Source organism: Myxine glutinosa, chromosome 10 (genome assembly GCF_964187855.1).
Source record: "Myxine glutinosa chromosome 10, kmMyxGlut1.1, whole genome shotgun sequence".
Taxonomy (NCBI): domain Eukaryota; kingdom Metazoa; phylum Chordata; class Myxini; order Myxiniformes; family Myxinidae; genus Myxine; species Myxine glutinosa.
The window spans coordinates 83,391,052-83,416,051 of record NC_136270.1 but is presented as its reverse complement, the minus strand read 5'-3'; the positions used below and the strand labels follow the sequence as shown (position 1 = coordinate 83,416,051).

Sequence of the window (25,000 nt, the reverse complement as noted above, 5' to 3'; positions counted from 1 at the left end):
ACTAAAATGTGCAATTTGGTGTCTGTCTGTGTGTGTATTTCTCACCATGACACATTCAGTCGTTACTTATTAGTCCTTGAGCTCGGGCCGTTTTATTTGTGTTTCATTTACCAAAAGGTCTGCGTGTTGTTTCTCGGGTATAAATTTCTCGCGTATAAATTTCTCGGGTATAAATTTCTCGGGTATAAATTTCTCGGGTATAAATTTCTCGGGTATAAATTTCTCGGGTATAAATTTCTCGAGTATAAATTTCTCGGGTATAAATTTCTAGGGTGTTTCTCGACAAAAATCTACTTGGACGTTTTTCCACAATTTGCTCTTAGGGTTAGAGTTGTTAGGGTTAGGGTTAGGGTTGAAGTGGGGGTTACCCCCTAACCGCAATATCGCGATTTTGCGTCACGTTGTATTTCGGCTTTGTACAGTTTTGTCTTCGAAAGGTGTAAAACTGTACTGAAACATACAAATAAGGCATCATATGAACAAGTGTCATCTCCTGGTTCATTTTCTATGCTTGACTGCCTGCTCTTCACAATATAATAGGATTGATAAGGTTATTTGTGACTATGCCTGTTGTGTTGATGCCTGTTGTGTTGTTGTTGTATGCCCCAATTTTGTTGGTGACACTATAAAAATGTGTATTAGCTACTTTTCTATTTGTCTAGAATGCATATATTCAACATAAATGATTATTATGGTATACTAGCAGAAGTTCCCGGCATTGCCGGGCGGGGGAGGGGAGGGGGAGGTGGAAGGGGAGGGGAACAGGGGGGAGGGGAGGAGAGGGGGGGAGGGGAGGAGAGGGGGGGAGGGGAGAAGAGGGGGGAGGGGAGGAGAGGTGGGAGGGGGAAGAGGAGAGGGAGGGGGGAAAGGCAGGGGAAGGGGAGGGGGGAAGGGGAGGGGGAAGGGTGGAGGGGGAAGGGAGGGAGAGGGGAGGGGAGAAGGGGAAGGGGAAGGGGTGTGGGGGAAAGGGAGGGGGAGGGGGAAGAGGAGGGGAACGGGGGGGGGAAGAGGAGGGGAGGAGAGGGGGGAGGGGGAAGGGGGAGGTGGGAGGGGGAGGGGGAAGGTGGGAGGGGGAGGGGAAGGGGGAGGTGGGAGGGGGAGGGGGAAGGGGAGGTGGGAGGGGGAGAGGGAGGGGAGGTGGGAGGGGGAGAGGGAGGGGAGGTGGGAGGGGGAGAGGGAGGGGGAAGGGGGAAGGGGAAGGGGAAGGGGAAGGGGGAAGGGAGGGGGGAGGAGGAGAGGGAGGGGGAAGGGTAGGGGGGAAAGGAAGGGGTAGGGGGGAAGGGAAGGGGGTAGGGGGGAAGGAGGGAAGGGTAGGGGGGAAAGGGAGGGGGAGGGGAAGGGAAGAGGTAGGGGGGAAAGGGAGGGGGGAGGGAGGGGGAGGAGGGAAGGGGAGGGGAACTGTGGGGGGAGGAGGGGGGAGGGGGAGCGGAGAAGAGGAGGGAGGGGAGAGGGAGGTGGGAGGGGGAAGGGGAGGGGGGAAAGGGAGGGGGGGGAGGGGGAGGGGAGGGAGGATATAGATGGTTACTGGCAATTGATCGCATCCACAAATGATGTAATCCACACAATTTATGTACTTTACATAACGTTAATAGGAATACATGGCCGTTGTCGATGGAAATACAGTTTGTTGGGAAATACAGTTTGTTTGAAATACAGTTTGAAATACAGTTTGTGTCATCTTGTCTCTCGCTGTCTGGCCCTCGCCAGACGTTGTTGATTGGCGTTTAGACGTGCCGTTCTCTCATCTTCTGTCTCTTGCTGTCTGAATCTAGAGACACGTTCTTGATTGGCTTGTCGATGGTGAAAAGTATCTTCATCGGTTTCATGGAGTCCTCCGATCAGCGATTTTCCTTGCTCGAGAGGTTGAACGCGACAAATTTCTTTGCTTCGGTGCCATTGCCTTTATCACAGTCAGTCTTCGTCAAGATTGCAACTCTGCGTCGTGTCGTGGGCGTGGCCAACGTGGCCTCATGCTCCCAGGTGATTGGCTAACTCGAGCTCGAGCGAGCCATAATGCGCTACGTTATGGCAAAAATATGGATCTAAAGATGAAAGAAAAAAAAACCTATGTGGTGTGAATGGCAATGTGCCTCGCTGAAATGTGAAAAAACGCAATCGCTCTGAATTACGCGCGAACGCGTAACTGTGACTTTATGGTGGCAAGGTTGGAACATCACGAGATCGCTCTGAGCGAATCAGCGCGCTGCTCTGCCACCGGCTCAGATTCTGTGTATAATATTGCTCGCTGAAATAAAAAATATTATGAAATAATTTTTTTAAAGGTCGGCCATGTTCTTCCCAGGCTCAATGGCCATGTCTCTGCCAAATATCAAGCACGTGAGCCTCTCCGTTTTGGAGTCTATCGGTAACATATCACACACACACACACACACACACACACACACACACACACACACACACACACACACACACACACACACACACACACACACACACACACACACACACACACACACAGTGTTTTATATATATAGATTGTAATGAACTAGAATCTTTCAGCTATAAACATTTGACACAATCAAGATGTTTGTATGGCATCTATGGATCAAGATCTTGGACTTTTTACTGATGGGAGGCGTCTACAGCGACGTCAAATTTGACCAGATTCACTCTCCCGAGTTTTCAGATTGATCGTTTGTATTAGTAAGGGAAACATATGAAAATCTGTTAGCTAAATAGTTACCAAAAAATTTCTTCACCAATATGTTTGTAAAGGTGTGTAATAACATGTGTTAAAATGTTGAAGGTCAACTCCCGTGGGAAACCCAGAAAAAAAGCTGTTGAATTCGGGGTACCGAAAAATTATTTTCGAGAATTTTTATTTTTTTTAAATCGGCCCTTAAGTAACTTATGAGGGGTCAAATAAGGGTTTTTCATGATTCTGAGTTGATTGTTAACATTTATATTTCACCACAGACACTCCTTTGTGGAAAAATAATTTCTAAATATATCTCATTTTCTACTTTGCAGGACATGGAGTCTAGCAATATGGATGAAGACGTTACTCCACCTGTGCTCAATTGCTTCATCTGTGCACGCTCGGATACACCAGCTGAAAGGCTCATACAGGCAACTCCAAAGGGATACTCAACTTTATTGAAACGAGCAGAAACTGTCGAAAATGTTACTGTTGTGGAACGTATGAAGGAGGCTCAAAAGGAAGGAAAACTGAGGTACCACCAGAAGTGTAAAAATGATCTGTATAACAACTTTGTTGCAACCACCAAGAAGTCAGCTCAAGCATCAAAGGCAGAGAAAGAGTCATCAAAGTTGAAGAGAAGACGCACTACTTGTGAGTTCAGTTCATCAACTGGCTGCAGTTCTAGAAGATCACAGTCAGTTGATCTCCTGTATAAGGATGTATGCATTCTTTGCAACCAACCAGCCCAGCTCTACAAAAATAATCCAGCACAAGCTAGAAAGAAATACAGAGTGCCAGCTAATTTGACTGCAGATACACTGAAGGCAAGCTTGCTGAAGACAGCACGGAGTCGCGGGGATGACTGGGGCACTGAAGTCACTGGACACCTGGAAGGGATCAACGACTTGGTAGCAGAAGAAACACTGTACCATTTGCGATGCAAACTTATGTTTGCGAGAGGTGACAGTTTGTCCAAGACTGATGAGGAAGGAAAAAGGAAGAGAGGACAGAGGAGTATTGATGAGGAGCGAGAGGCAGTTTTTATTGAATTCTGCGAATGGTTAGACTCAGAATTAGAGCATGGGGTAATGAACATGGACCAAGTCCATGAAAAGCTGCAGGAGTTTGATCAGTCACCAGAGAAGAGCCTTTCTTATTCAAAGCATTGGCTAAAGATAAAACTTCTAGAGAAATACGAAGACACCTTGTATTTCACAACACAGGAAAGAAGGGCAGATGTACTCTGTCTCAAAGATGGCACCGACAATATTCTGCGAGCGCATCATGCTAATCTTGACCATGGAGATGAGAAGACTCAGATCATAAAGACGGCACTCAAGTTCATATCCAATGATATTGCCTTGATTGATTTAGGTCCAAAGTCATACCCCACCACACACAGTATGACTGACATCGATAGTCAGCTGACACTTGTTCCTGCAAGCCTTCAGATGTTCTTGAGACCGATTGTCAAGACAGACGAAAGAGTTGCCGTTTGGGGGCAGAATTTTATTAAGGCCTGTCGACCTCGGTCTGGAGTATTGCCACACCAAATGGGGCTTGCCATACAACTTGATCATAGATTTGGGTCAAAATGGATGCTCAACAAGTTCCACCGGCTGGGATACACTGAGTCTTACACGGAGACACAAAACTACAAATACTGCTTCCTTAATAGTAGGAGTGGAGATGATGTTCCAGATACTTCTGGCACTCTTGACACCATTGTGGAGGAAACCGATGAACAGATCAATGATGAGGTTGCGGTTGATGCTGCGCTTGAGGATCAATCAGTGATGACAGCCAAAGTGCCAGCCAGTGAAAGTGAATTGTCAAGTAATGATCAGGTGGTCTTTATGGAGGTTGGGGAAACAAACAATGCAGTCACTCAGTTTGTTGGAGACAATATAGATTTAAACATTGTCTCTATTCACGGAAACACTCCCTTTCACTCAATGGGTTGGATCGAAGTCACCTCTCCGGCACCACCTTTGCCAGATCCTTCATCTTCCTTGACACAGAAGCCACCAAGGAAACAGTGATTCAGGCTGGTACTGCGATTTTCAAGTACATTTACCATGGACGAGATACTACATTGGGTGAAATTCGGTACTACATGTTCTCAAGGAAGGCAGCGGCAGGAGTGATCAAACCAGAGACTCTACCTCCAACAGAGGGTGCAGCTGCACAACATTCACTCCGTGCCTACCTGCAGACCCGGGACTGGATCCTTCTACAGAGCATGTCTCTGAACCCCAGTGACTATGGATGGACAATAGGTGTGCATGGGTATGAGCCAGTTCCAACACTGGACCCCACGGCTCCTGAGGAGCTATTGCAGTTCACGAGCTGTAATTGTCATGGAGATTGCAGCAACCGGCGATGCAGCTGCAAGAAGAATGGGGTCACGTGCATCTCGGCCTGTGGAGTCTGTAATGGCATTACATGCAGAAACTGCAGTCATGATGTTGTTGAGTCTGAAGAAGACATAGACAATGACCGTTGAAACTTCTGACATTGTGAATGAGAAATAACTCTTGAGTATTATATATGTATGTGAAATAAAAGCTACTTTGTGTGTAAATGTAAAAGTGAAAATATAAATGTTAACAATCAACTCAGAATCATGAAAAACCCTTATTTGACCCCTCATAAGTTACTTAAGGGCCGATTAAAAAAAATAAAAATTCTCGAAAATAATTTTTCGGTACCCGAATTCAACAGCTTTTTTCTGGGTTTCCCACGGGAGTTGAACTTCAACATTTTAACACATGTTATTACACACCTTTACAAACATATTGGTGAAGAAATTTTTTGGTAACAATTTAGTTAACAGATTTGTGAAATATCTCATAAAATGCCCTTACTATATGGTAATAACAGACACTGCAGTCATACAAACACAACCATGTGGTTTACTGATGCTTAGATGATGGTATTAATGTTCTAATATATTTAATATTGAATTTTCTTTCCAGTATACCAGGTAATTAAGGCTGAAAGTAGAATGATGTTGGTGATGGTCATACTAAAATAGCATGTTTTCTGTCTATTGCAGAGGACTGGGATACAAAACAAACTTTTCAGCCTGGCGGAGGTATGCACTCTACACTGCAGAGTGTATGGTGCCGTTCTAGTTACTCCTGCCATCGAAGGTGAACAGAGGTTATATTTCCAACTGTTTGTCTGTCGGATATCTCAAAACGTTATGGATGGATTCAGACAAAACTTAGTGGATGAGTTTGGCAGGTGAAAATAATAAGCCGTTTATAATTAGTTAAGGTGTACAGATGCAGGTCTGACCTATCAGTCGGCTACAAAATGTAAACTGTTCAGCCTGGTGGAGGGGTGCTCTCTACCTGGTGCCGTTCTAGTTTTAATTTGTTTTCTTTTAAAAAGAGGCAAGTCACATAGTGCATCCTGATTTTGGATGGGCAAGCCTTGTTGGGCTGTAGAACTGTGGGTCTACCTCCCACCCCTCATGTTAACTAATGCATGCCAGCTTGAAGTTAAAAAAACAAAACGAAGTAAAATTGATTCAGAAGACACAAACTAAGAATAAAATAGAAAATGGAATTCAACAGGAATGTGTCAATGTGCTTCCGCACACATTAGTTGTGTCCACTATTACGTTTGATTGCAATTAAAGGTCACATTAATAAAAACTAAAGGTTGTGAGAGAGAAAAAAAGATAACTATAAGAGACATCAGATGCTTCTGACTCAAGTTATGGACTGAAAAATGACTGACAAAGGGCACATGACATTTGACCTTTCAAACCCCAAACCGAGCAAGTTAAACTTTGTATTACTGTCCATACTTGTGCCATGTTTGGTCAAAATCCCTTCAGTGGTTCACAAGTTATAATGGTAACGACCGATGACGGACGACCCGAAAACATAATGCCTACGGCCTTCTGCTGCAGAGGCATAAAATGCGATTGAGGAGCCTTAATGCTTGTTGTGCAACTTGAACATAGCAAGATCGACTGTTGCTGTTGAAATAAACCACTCCGATTACCAGCGGCACATCAAATTGGCAGTGCTGGTGCAAGCGTTCGAGAAACCAAATGAGAATAATTAATTCCTTCAACTAAGATTTGAAAATTTGGATTCAGGCTTTACAGCAACAAAAATAAAAACTAAGAGGATAAAAACAAACTGATCACAATATATATTTTTTTATATACAGAATCGAGGCTCATGAAAGAGCTAACATTTATCACACACCAAAAAAACAACAAAAAAAAAACAACAAAGTATATAATAAGGGGAGCGGTAGACAAGATGGGGAAGCACACAAACACAACATTTGAGAGCAGGGACATCGGGAGATCTGTGGGAGGGAGAGGGCTTGGGGGAAGGAGGCATGGGAATGGGGGGGTGGGGGGGAGGGTGGGAGAAGATTGAAACGACTGTCACTTGAAGGTCAACCTTGTCTTTCAAGGAAAAAATAAGAACATACCATGGGCTCTTCATCTGCTGTTGAGGAGTGGTGCACATCATCTTGCAAGTACGCTTTTTTGTTTGTAGCACCTCTTCTCTAAAACAGATGGACAAGCAGCTTTAGGACATTACAGAAACAAAGAGCTTAAGGCAAGCACAGAGTTTTAAAGGAGGTGTAATCTGCAAGCAGACATGAACATCAGCTTACAGCCCATTCCAAAAAACATCATCGTAAATAATTGTGGAAACAGTAAAAACTGTGTATAAAATGCAAAAAGTGAGGTGGAATCGCATCGTGCTAAAACTGGAATGTTCCGTTCTAGTCATGTGTTGATGTAGTACACCGATTGGTTGTCACGCAAGGCATCAGAAAGTGCCACACCTGCAGAGGACAATACAAGTATATGAAGTGGAGATACAATTGCAGTGAGGAGAAAGTGTGAAGATTATTTTGGCACTTGGGAAGCTAACATCAAAGGGTAAGCTTATATAAATCAATCTTAGCTGGTGAAGGCAACTCCATGACTGCAGTCTGACTCGGTTCGGGTGCAGCCGGACTCGACGTTTTAGCAGGAGCAGTGTGCAAGACGAAACTGAACTGATGAGGACATGCAAAGCTGATACAATTAACAATAGAAGCGGTCTAATACTAAAGCACAAACTCTTCCAAAGTGATGTTAAGCAACTCAGGGGATGTTCTCCACATTATAGATGACACGGTAGACATCTTACAAATGACCTAGCTGAATGTAGAGACGTCAACGTTTCTTTAAGAACAATAAGTCCCAAATAAGTCCCCAAATAACCAACGCACAACCATACTATGGAGCAATCTCAATTTTACACAATTTCCATTTTGACCAAACATGTGCGGTGATGTCACATCGTATTTGCATTTCATACCAAGCTTTTCTAGTTTATATAATTATTTCTCACACTGTACATTAATTAAAATAAAAAATAAAAATCCCAGATTGAAACCAAAAGTGATGTTCCAAGATATTCTTTTTCCTGTTTCCCCCCCCACCCCCCCACACTTGGGGAACCAATTTCCACATTAACTTCAATCTCATTCTTCCCTCCAATTTTTCAAGACAGCAGTTCATCACCATCTCAGATCATCTCCCATCCAAAGCCATGATCATTTCTCCCCTGTTAACCCTCTGCAAGTCCACCTCTTTCCAAGCTTCCAGTTTTTACTTTATCAGAACTTGTGGCTGTATCCATCTTGTCCACCCAGTGTCCTCCTCTAACCCTTATTGTCAATGGCATAACTTATTTTTCAAAGTCTCCCTCTATTTTATCCCTCTATCTATAGTCTCTCTCTATCTATTTTATTTTATCCTCCCGGTGTGTACCCCGGTTTAGAATAGGTACACCGTATCCCTGCGCATCGTAAGAGGCGACTAATAGCCCAGCAGATATGTGAAAAAATTGTGCTTTTGGTGATACAAGCATGAAATTTTGAACACTGATAGAGCATACTACTAGGAAGATTTTTGGATATAGGGGCATTCAAATCTTTTCCTAGGGACAAAATGGCGGCCATTTAAAAAATGGCCGTTTACGGATAATAAGATACACAGTACCGATGTCTATAAAACTAGATTTACTTATTGCTCAAGCACACCTATGATGTTTTTTTCACGTAAACAGGTTGTAAGATCATAATTAAATGTCAACAAACTCACATAACATTTATTTGGTCCTTATTCTTTACAAAAATAATTACTTTTTGAGCTATTTTGAGCAAACTCCAGAAACACAATGGAAATGAAGTGAAAATGCCACATTAACGCTGTGGAAGTGACTTTCACTATAAAACAGTCTACAAAACAGTCTTCCACATGTTTGTGTATATGTAACAGGTGTGTTATTCCTCCTGTATACTATCGTGTGCACTCCCCTGCACAGTGACACAGAGCTGAGCACTGGAGTGCGGCCTTAACACACTTGCACTGTTTCCTGCAACCCTTCTTGCATCCACATCTAATCAATTGTCGGCATGCCTCAGTTGCCTCTGTGAGGGTTGTCCAATATATCCCCCAGCCGTTATTACTCTGTTTCCAACCCCATTCACTTGGCGATGGGAGCTCAGGTGCGCAAATCATCATCTGGCCCCAACAAAAGCCGGCTTGGTAGGCAGCTCTCTTGATGTGTTGTCTGAGGGCTTCTTGCGTTGGTGGGATAGCCTCTATTGATCTACCAGTCTGGGTGAAGAGATGCTTGCGGGCATCGTTAACATGTTCCTGGCTGCTTGTTCGATCGTAGAGCAGAACAACAAAACGCTCCAGTGGATCCATGTTGTCATTTGCAGTTGAAATGGTTGGTGTGGCAGCCAGTGCGCAGAAAGCTGAGGTGACCTCATCATAGGCTTTCCATGTTTCCCATGCTGTTTTCTTCCCCCTTCCGCCGAAGCAGGACACGGTGTCACACCCAGTGAAGGCGTGGAAGAATGGCAACCCTCGGCACTTGTTTGGTCCCAGTGCCACAGCCATCTCGTGAGCTGCCAAGTGCCTGAAATTCTTCCCTGTGCCAAAAGCAACCCAGAGTTCATCGATGTCAAGATATCCAGTTGCTGCCACTGCAAGGATCAAAACATCTGTGTCCACTGTGCGGATTGACACCTTGGTATAGCCCTGTCTGACTGCATCTTGGACATGGAGTAGTATCCTTGTATCTGCCTCCTCGTGACTACACGGGGAAAGACCAGTAACATCTCGTGGCTGTGTACAAAAAACTTCTTTGTGGTTTGTGGTGACGATTTGCTTGTCAGTCTCAATGTTTGCTATCCTCGTTGCTAGAAAGTCAAACAACTCCACCTTGTTCTCGTCTATGCGAAGGAAGGCCTGCCAGTTTCGAGGGATGGAACTAGATGGCTCAACTCGTCTCCTGGTGCCTTTACCCCTCGTCTTCCTGGTGTCGGCTTTCAAACTGTCTGGGAAATATTCATCCCAGATAATATCAACCCTGCTCTTATTTTGTATCTGAGATGTGATGTATGGCAAGAATACTAGTGATGCATACTCAGAGAAGGTCTTCGCATTACGAGGTGCCAGCATGTTCACGATGGCTGCTCCATCCAGGATCATGACTTCAACAGGGGGGCTTACATCATCATTTTCCCGTGAGGTGATCAGATCTTCTAAGCACCCAACCAGATCAGACTTGGTTCCAAGCCGGATTTTGCCCATTTGTGACAATGCAGGGGGACAAGCTTGGTTTTCATGTGCAAAGAATTCATCAAGATCTCCATTCCGTGTCTGGGATGCAATAAACAGCCTGGAGAACAGAACGCAGTCATTCTTCAGAGATACCACCTTCAACTCTGTTCTTGACTTCTCTCTGACTGGGGGTCGGCTGAAGAGAGGGAGATTGTTTCTTTTTATTGGGTCAGTGATAGGCTTTGTCTGATGTACAAGCCTCTCGTTCACATATGTGTCATACTGTTCTTTTCCCAGCTTCTCGATCTGGTAAAGGGTGTTGATGACTGCTGGGTCTGCCAGGTCTCTGCTGTCTAGCACCAAGAGATCTTTGCTGTCGTCACAGAATGGGTTCCCCATCTCTCCTATGACACGGGTGAGTGCTCTCACATCTCGAGCAAAGGCTACCTGCGTGTGCTTTGTCTGTTCATGGTGTTTTAGTTCAGTTTTCCTAATTCGTTTTTCTGTTGTGGCCTCGAACTTATAGATCAGTTTGGCCATCTCTGGACCAGACACCATCCATCGGCGCAAAGCTGCAGCATTCTCCGTAAGACCTACAGCCCCTCCATCACCTTTCACCAATGCATTATTTTGCTCGTGTGCCTGGTCTAAGGCTATGGCAGAGAATGCACGTGTAGTCTTCTTCATGATGAAGTTTCCTGCCAGAAACTGTGCGTATACAGTTGGATGCTTTGTTGCAAGTGTCACCATGTCGCGCAAGTGAACTGGGATCCACCTGGCATAGTTTGTATGTCCCAAGGCGAAGAACCATGGTACAAGCTTGGTCAGAGCATCAGTGTACAGTTGGAAGTTTCCTTCACGGACGGATCTCACATAGATCAGGACTGCCAGTTCTAGCTGCATAATTAGGAACCAGAACTGAAGCTGTGGACTTGCATTGGCTTGTTCACCGCACCAGTCATCTAGTGGTATCGTATCCTGTCCCTTATCTAGTCCACTGGTGTACTGGCTGTAGGCTTCCTTCAGGAGAAGATAGAGAGTACTGGCTGTGACTTGGTGTGCTCGTCGTGTGCGTGTCACATGGGTCACTTTCAGGAAGGAATCAGCAGTACCACTTGTAGCAACCCCTGCAAGCATCAGAACGCCTGTCCACCCACTGCTATCCAGAAGGTCACCGAGGGTTTTCCATGCTGCCATCTCAATATGGAGTCCACCAAAGACCATGACGAAGTGATCTTCTCCGTGTGTTTCTGGCCATCTCCATTGGATCTGTTTGGCAAGTGTGTACAGTGGCTGATCAAGTGTGATTACAGGGATCTGACCTGGATTCAGAATATCGATTGCTTTCTTGATGACATCCATGGAGTGACGAATCATTGCCACAGATTTTGCCTGGTCATAGAAGAGAGGCAGCAATTAAGTTAAGGCCACACTACACTCTGGTTCTTCTGGAATAGACTGCTTGCTGGCATGGTATCCAGCCCATGATACTGTCTCGTCTCCCTTAAGTGGTGTGTCAGATAGCACTGTCTTCTCCATCTGCTCCAGCCACCTGTCAAAATGCAAGATAATGAACACAATTAAGAACAAACAAGTCCACACAAGTTAACAAGTCTTGGTTATTTAGGTACACATATAACTGTCCACAGTTCAAACACAATAATCAGTTACCTGTACTCAATCTGCATTGCTTCAGGGATGAGTTGGCAGTTGCTTTTGTTGGGACCCGCTAGCTTGGGTACAGGTGGGTCACATTTACCCAGAACAACAGGAGGTACGATGGTGTATGACTGTGGCAGGTGTGCATCTGTTGTTGATGTGTCATCTGGGTTTACCCGTTGAACTCCACGGCTATCGCTATTTGGGTGCTGGAAAAGTGAAATGCCAGTGCCATGGAAGGAGTCGTGGGCACTTGTTGAACTGGGGTTATGATCAATGTTATCCACTGCCCCAGTTGTGAAGAGGTCACTTTTTAGCTCAGGGGGGCAAACTGTACCCTCATTTTGGAAGAAACGGCAGATTCTGTTCCCCAAGTCCGTGGAGATGCTAAGCACCCTGTCATAGGAGATCGAGAGACCCAGGTTGAACATAGTATCAACCAGGTCTCTTTTTCGAGTCTTTGTGTGGATAAGGGTGCCCAGGTACACAGGCAGGGGAGTCTCCCGATTGTGACTGTGCCTCGTGGACGTGGTAGTACTGCTACTCTCTCTGCGGCGTGAGTAACTGTTGAACATAAGGAGTTGTGAGATTGTGAGAGTAGGTGTTGATACCGACGAGTGGCTTGACTGCTCTTGGATGTTAGGACCATTCAAGATCATAGAAACTAGTGATACAAGCGAATTAGGTACCGAATGTTCTTGGCAGTGGGCTTCAAATGAACCACTAAATGTTGAGTTCATTTTCAACATGTCTCTACGAACTATATTTGCGGCTCTAGCAAGACAAACTCCATCACTGTCAGTGTCGTGATCACATGCCTTCTGAAGGGCTGAGCCAACATCCTGGTTGAAAGCAAGCAGAATATCTCGACCGGACATGTGCTCCTCTAGGTCTGGAAAATATGTCATGATTCGATCTTTGAGTTTGGTGGAGTGGACACGCCTGGTCAAGACTGTTCCAAGCTGTTCCAGCCTGGTGGTGTATAGTCTTGCTACGTCCACCAGCTTGAACACTGGTGTCACAAGAGCATCTGTGCGGGCATCATCGATGTAGGACACTAGCTCTCCAAGTGCTATACCGTGATTGATATCATCTTGTTCATTCAGTGTTGTGCTTGTGGCCCTTGCTTTGTTATAAAGTGACACCAGACACTTCACGTGGTACTGTGCATCTTGTGCTATAAGGTCACCTGCACTCAGTTTAGCAAGAAGTGCCTGATCTCCTAGTTTCAGGGCAGCTGTCCTGACATGTTTATCGAGGTCGAAGGTGGAAGCTTTTCGCAGAGAATTAGTACCCGCTGGTTTGTCACAAAAGAAACACTTTTCAGGCTGTGGCTGTGTGTGGTCTACATGTACTCTGTGACGGGTGTACTTTCTTGAGACACTTGCGGTTTCTTCACTAGACGTTTCTCTTTTTTGTGCCCGATGCAGTTCAGTTTTGTTGTATTTCAGTCTGCATGAATCATGCCACTTAGCCTTGTGGCTCTGGAAGGTTGACTGGATACCTTCACCATCGTCCAGGCGGGACAGTTCTAGAGATTTTGGCAGGCAGCCCATCTGGCTGAAGGTGAGGAGATAATCTGCAAGAGTTTGGTATCCGGACCCTGTGGTTCGCTTGGAATCAGCTGGACAGGCAAGGGCCTCATCGGTGACCTCCTGACATAACACACACTTCTCCCAATCTGTCAGATAAGGCATGTTTGTTCCAGATGTACTAGGGCTTTGGGGGTCTAATAGCTTGAAATTTTTGTTGGCCATTGTCAATTAAGCATTATCCACCACCACCATCCAATCAATATACAAATTGGGAACCAAATCTAGGTAGCTACTACAGTCAATGAGCGAAGGTGCAGTGCAGTCGAGTTATCATCTGAAAAAGAAATACATACATTATTATCATAAATATAGTAATTCGCTTTCGTAACTTTTCACTAGCCTTGCATTGTTCCTTATAGTCACCTAGTCTATGATAGGAAAGTTCATAAAGCTACATCAAAGTTGTTCATATAAAGGTATTGAACCAAAATTACACCCAGGAGAAATCAGATAGTCATGCAAAGTTAAATAATTAAACCGCTAGACCAGTCCTGTCTATTGCAATGGTAAACCATTTGTTCTGCCCCTTATAGGCCACCGTAGATTCCAATTTTGAACCCAGTATGAAGGTATTGCATAGCATGTACATGACAATTTATAATATGCTCATTACATTGTGTTTCAATAGCAGCACAAATGACAAGTCTGAAATAATAGGTAAATATGTCCTTCTTAGCCGCCATTTTGTAAAATGGCCGCCATTTTGGGCCAAGGAGAAATCTGGAATGCCCCTACATCCAAATTTCACTGTAAGGGTATGCCCTAACTGTGTGCCAAGTTTCATGCTTGTATCATCAAAGGCACAATTCTACCACAATTTTTCACATATCTGCCGGACTATAAGGGTTGGCACCCGGAAGGGCATCCGGCCATAAAAAACATTGCCTCAAACAGGGAACCATGATTGTCATGGGGCTCGCAAGGCTAACCCCTGCTCTAGCGGGGAAAATGGCCTTAAAACGATCATTCATTCATTCATTCCCTCTATTTTATCCCTCATCCCTGCTCTTGGTGGGTTTTCCTCCCCCTCTTTTTCTACTCTTCCTTTTGTTCTCTCAGTTACATCCTGATACGTTCAATGTTCTAGCTCCTCCATATTCCTCGACACGATACAAAAAAATAAAAATAAATCAAAGACCTTTAATACATTCTGCTTAGATTAAAGTCAGATGTGTAAAGTTGTCTATAAATGTCCCAAGAAGACGGGTTTCTAAAAAATGCATGCCGCTTTTCAGTATGGGAGAAACACGTGGGTAGAAGGCTTAATTTCAAGTTGGGGTGAGCTGTCCAAATACGTTTTTGAAAATAGCATACTGACAAACTTAACCATGTGTCTGAGAGATCTACAGTATCTTATTGAATTCTACAATGCTTCATGATATAAACCTTTCAGAAGAGTTGGAGGTCATGCTCGGTATTGCCATATTCTCTTTCTTGGATCCTCTTGTCCTTTTAGCTGGCAACCTTCTATTCGTAGCAGCCTGGTAAGCAGTACAAACAATGTGATGGTCAAGCACCAAATAAAAAAGAACAAAATACAGCACTGCAAAGGGTTGATAGAATTTTGCCTTCTCTCAAAGGCACTCTATTCGTATCCTGTCCACTTTCGTTACAAGAGCGTGGGAGGAGTTAATTTAATCATAATCATAACCAAATGGGGCAATTGATTATGTGAGCTCATTGGTTATTCCCTCCGATTACAGGTGAGAGACGTGATTAGGTCTTGTTACCTCCACCACCAAAGGTGGGCAGAGGTTATGTCTTCACCCATGTCTTTCTATCTGTGAGCAGGACATCTCAACGAGTTATGGACCGATTTGGATAAAATTTGGTGGACAGGTTGATTGTGTGACAATGGGAAATCGATGACTTTGGTGAAGATCTGCATCCGGATTATTTAAGAACTATTTAAGCGATTTTTCACCACTAGATCGTGCAAAAAATTATATATAGCGCGATATCTCAAAACGTGTGGACGATTATGAGAAAACTTGCTGGATGAGTTGGGTAGGTGACAATAACAAGCAGATTAGATTTTGAACAAGGTCCGGATGCAGAAATACAAAAATCATTGGGATACAAAATGTAAACTGTTCAGCCTGGTGGAGGTATGCGCTCCACTGAGCATCGTTCTAGTTGTTTATATGTTGCCTGCTATTGACAACGCATGTAGTACACGATTGAGAGCCTCGGTGGTACGCGTTCCTGTCGACGCTGTCGCTGATGACTCGACAAGTGATGAAACCGGTTGGGTGACCGAGTGGGCGCGTAACATTGGGATCTCATGTGCGTACTACTTGCGAATGTCAGTAGCTGTAGAGGAACTTGGGTAGAGGTTGAAACAGTGAAGGGCTTACGCGCGCTTGCGCTTGGGATCGAGGAGGAAGCGGACAAGCGGTAACATATAAACGTCTTTATTGTAAGACTACACTGTAACACTTCCGGGCTGGTCGCCCGGTGTATATCATGAGGCCACGCCTACCCCTCGGGCGTGGCCACCGCCCACTTGGTGCGTGGAATGATGTCACCACGCCAGTGGGCTTTTGTGTCCGCCACACGCGCCCCCCCAGAATTCCCGCGCACCTGGAGGGCCAGTTTGCGGGGCAGACGAATGACCCGGCCGAAGCGCCCCCTGGCGATCGGCGGCGTCCGGGGTGCAGGGATGCCAGGTGGGATGCCCCTGGGATGGGTGCAGGACCGGGGGGCGGCGTGGCTGGGCGGTGCCGGGGGTCCGCCCGCAGGAGGGCGGCACCGACGTGGGGGTCGGGCCACTGGCGGTGGATGGTCCACATCGAGGTGGGCCGGCTTGAGGCGGTCTACCGAAACGCGGTCAGGAGTACCGCCGATGTCCAGGGTGAAGTGCTTCGCCCCGGTCTCCAGCACGCGGAAAGGCCCGTCGTACGGGGGCCGCAGTGGTGTCCGATGGGCATCGTGGCGGACGAAGACGTACTCCGCCGTGCGAAGCTCCGGGGCGACGTGCGTCGGTGGGTGCCCGTGGCATGCCGTTGGCACCGGGGCGAACCTCTGGGCGGTCTCTTGCAGAGCGGAGCGCTGCTGTGCCGCGGACCATGGTGCCGTGGAGTCGGGGAGGAACTCGCCCGGCACCCGCAGCGGTTGCCCGAAGACCAACTCCGCCGCGGATGCGCGCAGGTCCTCCTTGGGCGCCGTCCGGAGGCCCAGCAGGACCCAGGGGAGCCTGTCGACCCAGCCGCCGTCGCGGAGGGTGGCCCGGAGCGCGGCCTTCAATGAGCGGTGAAATCGCTCACACAGGCCGTTAGCCTGGGGGTGGTAGGCCGTGGTTCGGTGCAGCCGGACCCCGAGCCCCTGCGCAACCGCCCCCCCAGAGCTCCGAGGTGAACTGGGGGCCGCGGTCGGATGAAATGTCTGAGGGGGCGCCGAACCGGGCGGCCCAGGTGGCGATGAAAGCCTGCGCGACATCGGCCGCCGTTGTCGACGCCAAGGGCACGGCCTCCGGCCACCGGGTGGTGCGGTCCACCATGGTGAGGACGTAGGTGAAACCCCGCGAGGGGGGCAGAGGTCCCACCAGGTCCACGTGGACGTGGTCAAACCGGCGTTGTATTTGGACAAACGTAGTTGTATACAGCTTTATTCGACCAGAAGAGCATGGGAGGAATCTATATATTCATATAATCCTAGCCACGTGGGGGTAATTGATTAGGTGAGAGCCAATTGATTTATCCCTTCCATTCACAGGTGAAAGATGTGTCGGTCTTGTTTAACTGACCCCAACCCCAACGCGCACACACACACACACACACACACACACACACACACACACACACACACACACACACACACACACACACACACACACACACACACACACACACACACACACACACACACACACACACACACACACACACACACACACACACACACACACACTTTTTTTTATTTTATTACAAGCAAAGATTTGTGGTTGGGAGTAAATTGAAAGAACTTATCTTCCCCCATCCAAAACCTTGATCTTTTCTACCCCCGCTAATTCACCCCAGATCCACCTTGTTTGAAATTCCAACTTCTTTCCTGGAAGTCCTGGCAGTGTCCATATGTTTTATACCTCTCCCACCGCCCCCTTCCCATGCCCACCCCCCCCCCCCCCAAAGCCCTCGCCCTCTCTCAGATCTCTCGATGTCTCCATGTCTCTCGGTCCCTGCTCTCAAATGTTGTGTTTGTGTCCTTCCCCCTCTCTCCCCATCTTGTCTACCGCTCCCGATGTTATATGTTTTATGTGTCGGTTTGTCTTTCTGTGTGATTAATGTTCGCTCTTTCACGAGCCTCGATCTTGTATACAAAAAAAAAAAAAAAAAAAAAAAAAAAAAAAAAAACTCCATGGTAGGATCTCCAACCTTTAATTTCATTGAACAAACAATGACAACATTTCAGTTAACAATGTGAAAAACTACGTGTACCCGTTAACCTTCCACATTAGTGATAAAATAATCTCAAACCCCCGCTAATATACTCAAAGGTGGGGGTGGGCAAAGCTGGACAGCCAATCAAAACACATATCACACCGCTCTCAGGAACTCAGACCGTTGTCACCAAATAAAAAAATTAACAGCACATTCTAATGGAGAAAGCATTCGATAGGGTTCCACGTGAAGTAGTGACATGGGCATTGAGGAAGTTAGGAGTGGAGGAATGGTTGATCAGAGTAGTGATGGCAATGTACAAAAGAGCGCGCACAGCTGCAAGGACGAAGGACGGGAACAGTGGTGAGTTTGAGGTGAAGGTGGGAGTGCATCAGGGGTCGGTACTAAGTCCACTACTATTTGTAGCTGTGATGGAGGTGCTGGCTCAGAACGTAAAGGAGGGTTTACCGTGGGAGTTGTTGTATGCAGATGATCTGGTGTTGATTGCAGAAAGTATGGATGGACTGAAGGAGAAGATGAACAAGTGGAAGGAATGTATGGAGACAAAAGGTCTGAAGGTGAATATCGGAAAAACGAAGGTGATGGCAAGTGGTAAAGCATGTGGTGAGGTGGAAAGAACTGGGAAGTGGCCGTGTGCTGTGTGCAGGAAGGGTGTCGGAGTGAATTCCATTCAATGTACAATGTGCGGAGTGGGTTCATCAAAAATGTAGTGGTTTGAGAGGGTCATTAACCAGTGTGGCAGCTACATTCAAGTGTAAGGTGTGCACAGAGGGAGCTGCAGATGGAGGAAATGTTGAGTTGGATCTTGGAGATGGCGTGAAGCTGGAAGGTGTGAAAACATTTTGTTACCTAGGAGACATGCTGAATGGAGAAGGTGGATTGGACTCGGCAACGGTTGCTCGAGTGAGATGTGCATGGAAGACGTTTCGGGAACCGAGTGGTGTGCTGACGAGGAGGGGAGTGTCGTTGAAGCTGAAGGGAAAGGTGTATGCTGCATGTGTGAGAAGTGTTATGATTTATGGGAATGAGACATGGGTAATGAACGTAGAGCAGCAACGAAGGCTGGAAAGGGTGGAAATGCGAATGGTTCGGTGGATGTGCGGAGTATCGTTGAGAGAGAGGAAGACAAATGATGAATTGCGAAAGATGATGGGAATAGAGCCTGTGATTGATGCTGTGAAGAGAAACAGGTTGAGCTGGTTTGGTCATGTGTTGAGGAAGGATGAAAGTGACTGGTTGAGAAGAGTGATGGAAATGAATGTAGAAGGAAGTAGAGGACGGGGAAGACCGAGAAAGACTTGGCTAAAGATGGTCGAAGAAGAAATGCGGGCAAGGGGGTTAACAAGGGGAGATGCAGAAAATAGGGCAAAATGGAGAACATTGTCATGGGGACCACAAGGCCCCGCTCTTGCAGGGAAAATGGCCTTAAAATGCCTGTTGTTGTTGTTGTTGTATTCTAATGGAGTAATGTGCTGTTGATTTTAAATTCATGTGGGCGGAGCTTAGTTGCCATGAGTGTTCATAGGGCCGGCGCTGGTTGTAAATGTTGTTTAATGGGGGTTTGCATGGCCGGCCTTGTAAATGTAAAATGTTAGGGAAAATCACAGAAGGAAATCACATATTGGGGAAAATTAACCTCTATCCCAAACTAATTTATCACTGCTTCACCCCTCTAGTGAACACATAAACAATCTTAAGCTACAGTTTCCCCGCTAAAGTAAATCAAGATTTCTACGACGCGTCCACGGTCCATGCTATAATAATACAGTCCTACCTTTACTATGGGATTCGTTCATCGACCCCCTCATAGACGTAACAATATTATGACAAATTTGTGTTTGAATTTGCAATTTGAGAAAGATTGGCATTGATTTAACTGGACTCGTAATTTTGCACCCCACTGTATATGCAAGTCTGTTTGTTTGTTTGTTCCTTAAATGTTTCCAAACCCCTGTACCAATTTCCCTGAAATTTTGTTGCACCACATTATTTTCATTATGCACCACATATTGGAATGGCCTCAAAACGATCATTCATTCATATTCACCACATATTGGAAGGTCAAGGTCACAATAAAAAAAACAAAAAACTTTCAATTCTTAATCAAATTGATGTAAAAACAGGAAATAACGACACTTTGTGGATCGAGCATCATACATCGGTGCCCCCTTTCGCGGAGAGACGGGAAGAGCTTGGACTGCGTCTACCCTTTGAATGTCATGCTGGAGAATCAAATCCATTGCAATTAAATATTTTCTGTATGCAGAATATAAATTAATACAAGTACAGATATATTCAAAGTACACCGCCCCCATGCCAAATAAATAAATTCCCTCCAGCGCGGCATTGCCGGGCGCCTTCGGCGTCTTAATAAAAAATAATCATGCAATATTTTCTTAATCAATTGGCTATTAATACAAATAGCATACCGAAACCACTCAAAAGGTGCCTGAGATAATGCCCAGAAGAGAAAGGAAATAAATAAGTACTTAATTAATCGATAATAATGTAATTAATCAATTAACCAAAAAACAAAACACACCGTTTTTGCCAAAGCACTTGCTCACTATTGTGCCAAAATTTTCGTTTCCTAGCTCAAAGGATGGCTGAAATATCGCCTGGACAAACAAACAAGAAACCGGAGTGAAAACCGAGTACTCCCTTTCAGCGTGCATCATTGCCAGGCTCCCTTCGGTGCCCAGCAATGACATCATGCAGCACCTGGAGATGGCACACAAAAGGAGCGGTGTACAATGCAAAGGGTCCACAGTCTCAGAGGGACTACACTGAGTAATGAAGTGGTTGGTCAATCATAGCCTTTGCACTCACGAGTTAATTTTTTCTCTTGGTGCAAAACATACATTTCTGGGCTCAGATATTTTTTGTACACCGCTCCCTCCCTATTCCATCTCCAGGCGCTGCATAACGTCATCTGCACCTGGTGATGACGCGTGCCAAAAGGATGCATGCAAAAAAGGCATTTTTCATTTTTGGATTGATCAATTAATTACTTAATTATAATAGATTTATTAATTACTTATTTCTTTTCTTTCTCATCTAGGCAATATCTCAGGCACCTTTTGAGCTAGGAAGCTCATATTCGGGCATGATCGTGACCAAGTGATTTGGCTGTAAAGGGTATTTCTGCTTTATTGATTAATCTATTAATTATTTATTTTTCGATTAATTAATTTTCAAAAAATTACAGATTCGAATGAAACAGGTTTAGGTATGGTATTAGCAAATTTAAGAATTTCATTATTTTACAATTTTTATTTACTTATTTTAAATGCGCAATTAATTAATTAATCAATCAATTATTACACACCGCTCCCTCCTAATTCCGCCTCCATCTGCTGCACGGTGGCAACGCTGGGTGCTGAAGGTGCCCCGGCAATGTCACGAGCTGGAGGATTATTGTTATTAATTAATAACATTAATTGTTATTTATCGATTTGGCATGGGGGCGGTGTACTTTGAATGCAGTTCTACATGTTTTTTTTCATTGACATTCTTTCCCCTCGCTGATCCTTATACCAAGTGTCCCTCTGATGTATCCCTTCACCACTGCTGTTGGTGTGTTTCCGGCTTTGCTCATTTGCGACTATCTCAGCCAAGAACAATCTTCCTGGCATTTTACTGGTCTAAATAACCCGATCTGTTTGAATGACCCAGCATGTATCTCAATATGGTCAATCACATTGCTAATCACCTGATTGTTGCTAACTGTAAATATATATATATATATATATATATATATATATATATATATATATATATATATATATATATATATATATATATATATATATATATATATATATATATATACAGTGGTACCTCGGCTTACGAGTTTAATCCGTTCCGTGACGGAGCTCGTAAGCCAAATCGCTCGTAAGTCAAAGCAAATTTTCCCATTCAAATGCATTGAAATGCTATTAATCCGTTCCAGCCTCAAAAAAAAAACACCAATTTTTTTTGTTAGGTGCTTTTAAATAACAAAAATGTACTTTATAAATAACAAATAATGTATAAACAAGCACGACCTCGTATATACTGTACATAATACAAGAGAATGTAAAGAAATAAACTGGTTTTATTAAGTGTACTGTATGTATTTACCTTGAAGATCAGACGAAGATGCTGGCAGAGGTGGAGGAGATACCTTTTGCCTTTTTCGCCACACTGTCCTCGCTTTCACTTGCCGGGCGTTTCACTAAAAACCTGTCCAACGAGGTTTGTTTCTTCCTCCCTTTCAAAATTTTTCGGAAATGAGTGAGGCAAGTGTCGTTACACAGCGCCAACGCACGACCTGTTGCAACTTTTTCAGGGTGTTTCTTTTGAACAAATTCTGAAATTTTCTCCCACATTCCCAACATTTCCTTTATCTCACTTGTCGCGATAACCTCCTCCGCCTCTGGCTCCTCCGCGTTTAGTTCCTGCAAAACCTCCGTATTCTGCTGCTGCTGTAGCTCCTTTAATTCCTCCGTTGTCAGTTCCTCATTGTGTTTCTCGACGAGGTCGTTAACGTCGTCTTCATCCACTTGCAGGCCCATGGACCTTCCGAGGGACACAATCTCCTCCACCACTAACACTTCCTCAGTAGCACTAACACTTTCGGACACAACCTCAGGCCACAGCTTCTTCCATGCAGAGTTTAAGGTCCTCCTTGTAACACCCTGCCAGGCCATGTCGATAATTCTGAGGCAGGCCACGATATTGTAGTGATCCTTCCAGAACTCTCGAAGGGTGAGGTTTGTGCTCTCCGTAACCTCAAAGCAGCGCCGGAACAGGTGCTTGGTGAAGAGCTTTTTGAAATTGGAAATCACCTGCTGGTCCATGGGCTGCAGGATAGGGGTGGTGTTGGGTGGAAGGTAGCGGACCTTAATGAATGCAAATTCTTCAAGGATGTCGTCTACGAGGTTTGGTGGGTGTGCGGGAGCATTGTCAAGGACGAGAAGGGCTTGCAGGGGTAGCTTATTCTCCAAAAGGTACTTCTTGATGCCAGGACCAATGACCAGGTTTACCCACTCCACAAATAACTGCCTGGTAACCCACGCCTTTGCGTTTGCTCTCCACATAACCTGCAGTTTTTCTTTAAGGATCTTATGAGACTTAAACGCTCTGGGGTTTTCAGAGTGATATACCAGTAGCGGCTTAATCTTGCAGTCGCCACTCGCATTCGCACACAGTGCAAGGGTTAACCGATCCTTCATGGGTTTGTGGCCTGGCATGCTCTTCTCCTCTGCCGTTATATACGTCCTCCTCGGCATCTTTTTCCAGAAGAGCCCTGTCTCGTCACAGTTGAAGATTTGCTGGGGGATGTATCCTTCCGCTTTTATCAGTTCGGCAAAAGTTATAATAAACTCTTCGGCTGCCTTCACATCCGAGCTTGCTGCCTCACCATGCCTGACGACGGAGTGAATGCCGGTCCTCTTCTTAAAATTATCAAACCATCCCCGACTGGCTTTGAATGACTCTTCCGATGCCTCGTCCGTTGATGTTCCCGCCGTCTGCTGCACCAAATCCCTGTAAATGTCTCGTGCCTTCTCACAAATGATGCTCTCGGTCATGGTATCTCCTGCGAGCTGATTTTCCGTCAACCACACAAACAACAACTTCTCCATCTCTTCATGGACAGAGGTCCGTTGCTTTGAAATGGTCGTAACGCCCTTGGCTGGCGTTATAGCCTTTATCGACTCCTTCTGCTTCAAAATCGTACATATCGTCGAAGTAGTACGATCGTACTGCCTCGCCAAGTCGACAACACGCATACCTCGCTCATGTTGTTCGACGATTGCGTGTTTCGTATCCAAACTCATCATCCTCTTCTTCCTCTCAGGCCCACCCTTGGCACTCACTTTCTTCGGACCCATGGTTGAAAACGCGAAATTTTACAGAAAAAACCACTTTCACAAACAAAACAGCAGCGATACACGGCAGAGATGCTTTCACGGCAAGATAACTGCGTGACCGGAACCGGAAGCCACAACCGGAAAATTCAAAAAAATAAATTTTTTGAGCTCGTACATCGGATCTCGGCTCGTATCCCAAAGCAACAAACCGCCCGAGCGACGGCTCGTATCTCGAAAAACTCGTACGTTGGGGCACTCGTAAGCCGAGGTACCACTGTATATATATATATATTATATATATATATATATATATATATATATATATATATATATATACAGTTACGGTTTTTAGAACCTTCACTTTGTAAATTTAGTAGTAAATTTCCTGTGTACATTTCCCCTTAATTGGCTGTTAATTGAAATGAGCACCTTAGCTAGTCCATGTACAAGCACGTAGCCAATCATAGAACCTCTCTATAGTTATTTCATTAGTCTGTGTTTCAGACAAGGCTGTGTGTCCAATAGTCGATCTTACGTTGCACCAAAATCAAATAAGATAGATCCCCTTTCGATGGCCCCAGAACCTCCATTACCAATTGCATTGCCTCCATTACCAACTGCATTCGCCGCCATTGCGCATGTGCTCTAACTCGGAGAAGAAGGGCGTGGCCCGCCCATCGTCATCAACAGGAGGAGTCAGCCAGCCCCGATCAACCAACCAAGAATGAGTGGGTTTGGCTTGAGAGGGCGGAGAGAGAACGATCAAGCAGTTTCGCGAACGTTCCAGGGTGTGGCGCTATATAACCCGTTGCGCGGAGCCCCCACCAGAGTTCTGTGGAGAGGTGAGCAGAGTTCTGTGGAGAGGTGAGCTGAGTTCTGAGGGAGGTGCACTGAACCAAAGTGAGAGAGTTCTGAGGAGTCCTTCTGTGGAAAGAGGTGGGCAGGCAAAGCAGTGGAGAGAGAACGCATGAGGTGGAGGACGTACGAGGCCTGAGGGAAACGCCGCTTGGACCAGCCCCTGCGCGCGAAGCTCTGACGCGCTGCTGCGCGTGAACCAGATTGTGGAGGAGTCGGCGGCCGTTCGCCTCCAGCCTGCCATCCTGAACGGACTCTTCTCTCCCTTCCAGCCATCCACCCCTGCCATACTATCCATTCATGTACGTGAGTTTGTCTTGTTTGTTCTGTCCTGGGTATAAGTTAAGCCTGTGTAGGTATAAGCT

General features: G+C 45.6%; 1 protein-coding gene across 1 annotated transcript in view; it reads right to left on the bottom strand.

The window, feature by feature from the left end:
* Positions 1-25,000, bottom strand: part of CDCA8 (cell division cycle associated 8) — a 114,770-nt gene that overhangs the window by 21,387 nt on the left and 68,383 nt on the right. The window contains exons 7-8 of the mRNA XM_068126630.2: positions 14,912-15,006; positions 7,127-7,204 (exon numbers count right to left, since the gene is read on the bottom strand). Of these exons, the coding sequence (XP_067982731.1) occupies positions 7,127-7,204; positions 14,912-15,006 (173 nt within the window). The remainder of the gene's footprint in view (positions 1-7,126; positions 7,205-14,911; positions 15,007-25,000) is intronic.